Raw genomic sequence first — 2549 nt, forward strand, 5'->3', positions numbered from 1 at the left:
GTGAGACTTGAACACTTTTGCTCTGCAAGGCTAAGCCCTGGAATTTTACTTGAAAACACCCTACAGTGAAAAACATACCTCAGAAACTTACTACACATGCTCAGGGGAAGAAAGAGTGAAAGATGAATTCTATACAAATGGAATGTAATACTGGAATATTTTATTTTTTCTTAAATTCACCTCTTTCCTGGCTCTTTGGAGCTATTTTATACTGTCTAGCAAACTCTAATGATTCAACATATTTTACCCCTGTTGAATATGTAAACTTAAATCAAGGTGACATCCAGTGAGGGGCAGTGCTGACAGGACACAAAATCTAGGAAAACCCAAACAGGAGCCTTTACCCAAAGGACTTCCCATTGAACGTCTATGCCCTGGGAACGGCCTGGGCGGGAGGGGTGGGGCGGGGGAAGGGGGTTCGGGGAGAGAAGCACAAAGATTTCAAGCAACGAAGTTTCAGGTGGTTATTCTTGGCTTCCATCTCATATAAAATATCCACAACAAATATAAATCTCTAAAAAAGAGCCATCATAACCCTGTGGAAAGATAGTAAAATATTAAAATATTGGGAATGTTTGAAATGCATCCCACAGGACAAATAGTTGATGATGATGCTGTGACTAGGAAAGAAAAAGTTAGCTTGGGAATGCAAGGAGGATCCAGAAATTTGGGGACTTACTGACAGTCCCAAGAAGAGCTAGGTTGGGGGACAGCGTAGTGGATCTGAGACTCCGCTACCCAAACATTTGGAAAACTCAGGAGAAAATGGGTCACCTTGGAGAGAAAGGAACAGCTGGGGACCGTAAAGTCCACACAGTTCCTTCAATGCACGAACCCCCGGTTACTGAGTAAAGGCTGTGCCCCATGACCCTCCCGGTGGTCACCGCACCATCAGGGGAGACGCGGAGCTGCGGGCGCAGAGCTGCCCAGAGAGGCTCTGGGCAGAAGCCACCGCGCTCAGTGACGGTACAGGACGCCCGGGTCCGGCTGCTGGCCCAGCCCCCACGCTGCGTGTGGCAGGGGACCGAGGTTGACAGAAACCAGAGTTGATGGCTGGGAAGCCAGGACCGCCGCCGCGATTCCAACCACCCCTGGTCCCTGTCTCCGCACCCGGTTCCACAAACTTACCATTTCTGTATTTTCTGGGTCTCCCTGACTCCTTCCTAGGACTGCCACGACCAGTGTAGACTACAAAGGGACAGAGGCTGCAGCAGAGCCACCAAGCGCAGTGAAGGGCTGGCGACACAAGATCCCAATCAGGCCTGGAGCAGGGAGAAACTTCCACGCCCTCCCAGTGCTGTGACACACCCCACTTCCCCAGCTGCGCCCCTCATTGGGCGAGTCGCAAGGCCACGCCCTTAAGTGCCTGACTGACAGCTAGCGGGAAGACGAGTGGAACAGCAGTATCAGCCTGTACTGGTGGGCGGGAACCTCACCCAGCCTGGCACATTTGATTTTAAACAGAAGTTTTCCCTGGCCTGAGGCTCCCTGTGTTGTTTTCCCTCAGCTCTTTGTGAAGGCGAGCGTATGGGGGGGCACAGGGAATTCCTGAATCAATTTCCAGATGCAGCAAGTGGAGACAAAAGGGTGGCCCAGGCCAGGACTGATAAAAACTGAGGAAAAGAGCAAAGATAGGAAAAATATAAATTAGAATCACTTTAACCAAACTGCTAAATTATTAACATTAAGAAGGTTGAGGCACGAAAGAATTATTCTTTATCTTGTATTAACTAGCCTGAGAACTTAAACTTTTGAACTTTCCAGTCCTGTGTCAATACCTAGACTCCAAAGCACTCCAGACATCAGCAGACCTCCTGGCGCCCATCCTCCAGCCCACCTGGTTTCCATCATCCAGACCGCCTGACAGCTGACTGATAACTGTCCTGGCCCATTCCTAGGGGCGAGAATGCAGGACTGATTTTTCTCCAGGTCGTGACTTTAAGAACTCAACTTTCATTTCTTCTTTAGAACACTTCTGGAATTTTGCCTGCTGTATTTCCAGTTTGCAAACTATAAGACCCTTGAATAAATCTTTATCATTTATTTCTAGCCAAAGCTCCTGATTGATCTACACTTGGTCGACCAAAGGGGGGTCCTATATCCCCTAGGTGTCAAGGGCTTGGTGGAAGGCTGCGAGGTAACATGAGGACCTGTGACACTTGTTTTAAAACATAGACACTTGATGTGACTTCACCATCTGTGATAGAGTCTGGCTCCATTTTAATCCTTGATCTTTGAAAACATTAAGCCTTCCATCCATTCCTGATCCACCCCCTCTCATTTGCTCCTTGAGAAATAGAAGCCCAGAGCACTTGGCTCTGGTAGGAAGGTGGAACCCGCAGCCCCAGCCTGGGCACAGGGACTCTTCTCAGTCTAATCCCAGGGGATGAGATGTGTTCATTACATTCTCAAGTGTACATTTTACCCTGGAAGGAAATTTAATTTAGGTCAGTTCTTGCCTGTCTCCCTAGAGAACTTCGAAATGTAAATGACTATGATATATCCCTGAGGTACTTGAATTCCTATTTTCACTGAAAATAACTGTTTTG

The 2549-nt window shown here is 47.9% G+C and overlaps 1 protein-coding gene across 1 annotated transcript in view; it reads right to left on the minus strand.

Moving 5' to 3' along the window:
* The window catches only part of LOC102898088 (zinc finger protein 14), a 20781-nt gene extending 19504 nt beyond the window's left edge, over positions 1-1277 (minus strand). The window contains exon 1 of the mRNA XM_015589233.2: positions 1129-1277. Coding sequence (XP_015444719.1) covers positions 1129-1131 — 3 coding nt within the window. The 5' untranslated portion in view covers positions 1132-1277. The remainder of the gene's footprint in view (positions 1-1128) is intronic.
* Between the last annotated feature and the right edge of the window lie 1272 nt (positions 1278-2549).

This window comes from Pteropus alecto, unplaced genomic scaffold, assembly GCF_000325575.1.
Source record: "Pteropus alecto unplaced genomic scaffold, ASM32557v1 scaffold304, whole genome shotgun sequence".
Classification (NCBI taxonomy): Eukaryota; Metazoa; Chordata; class Mammalia; order Chiroptera; family Pteropodidae; genus Pteropus; species Pteropus alecto.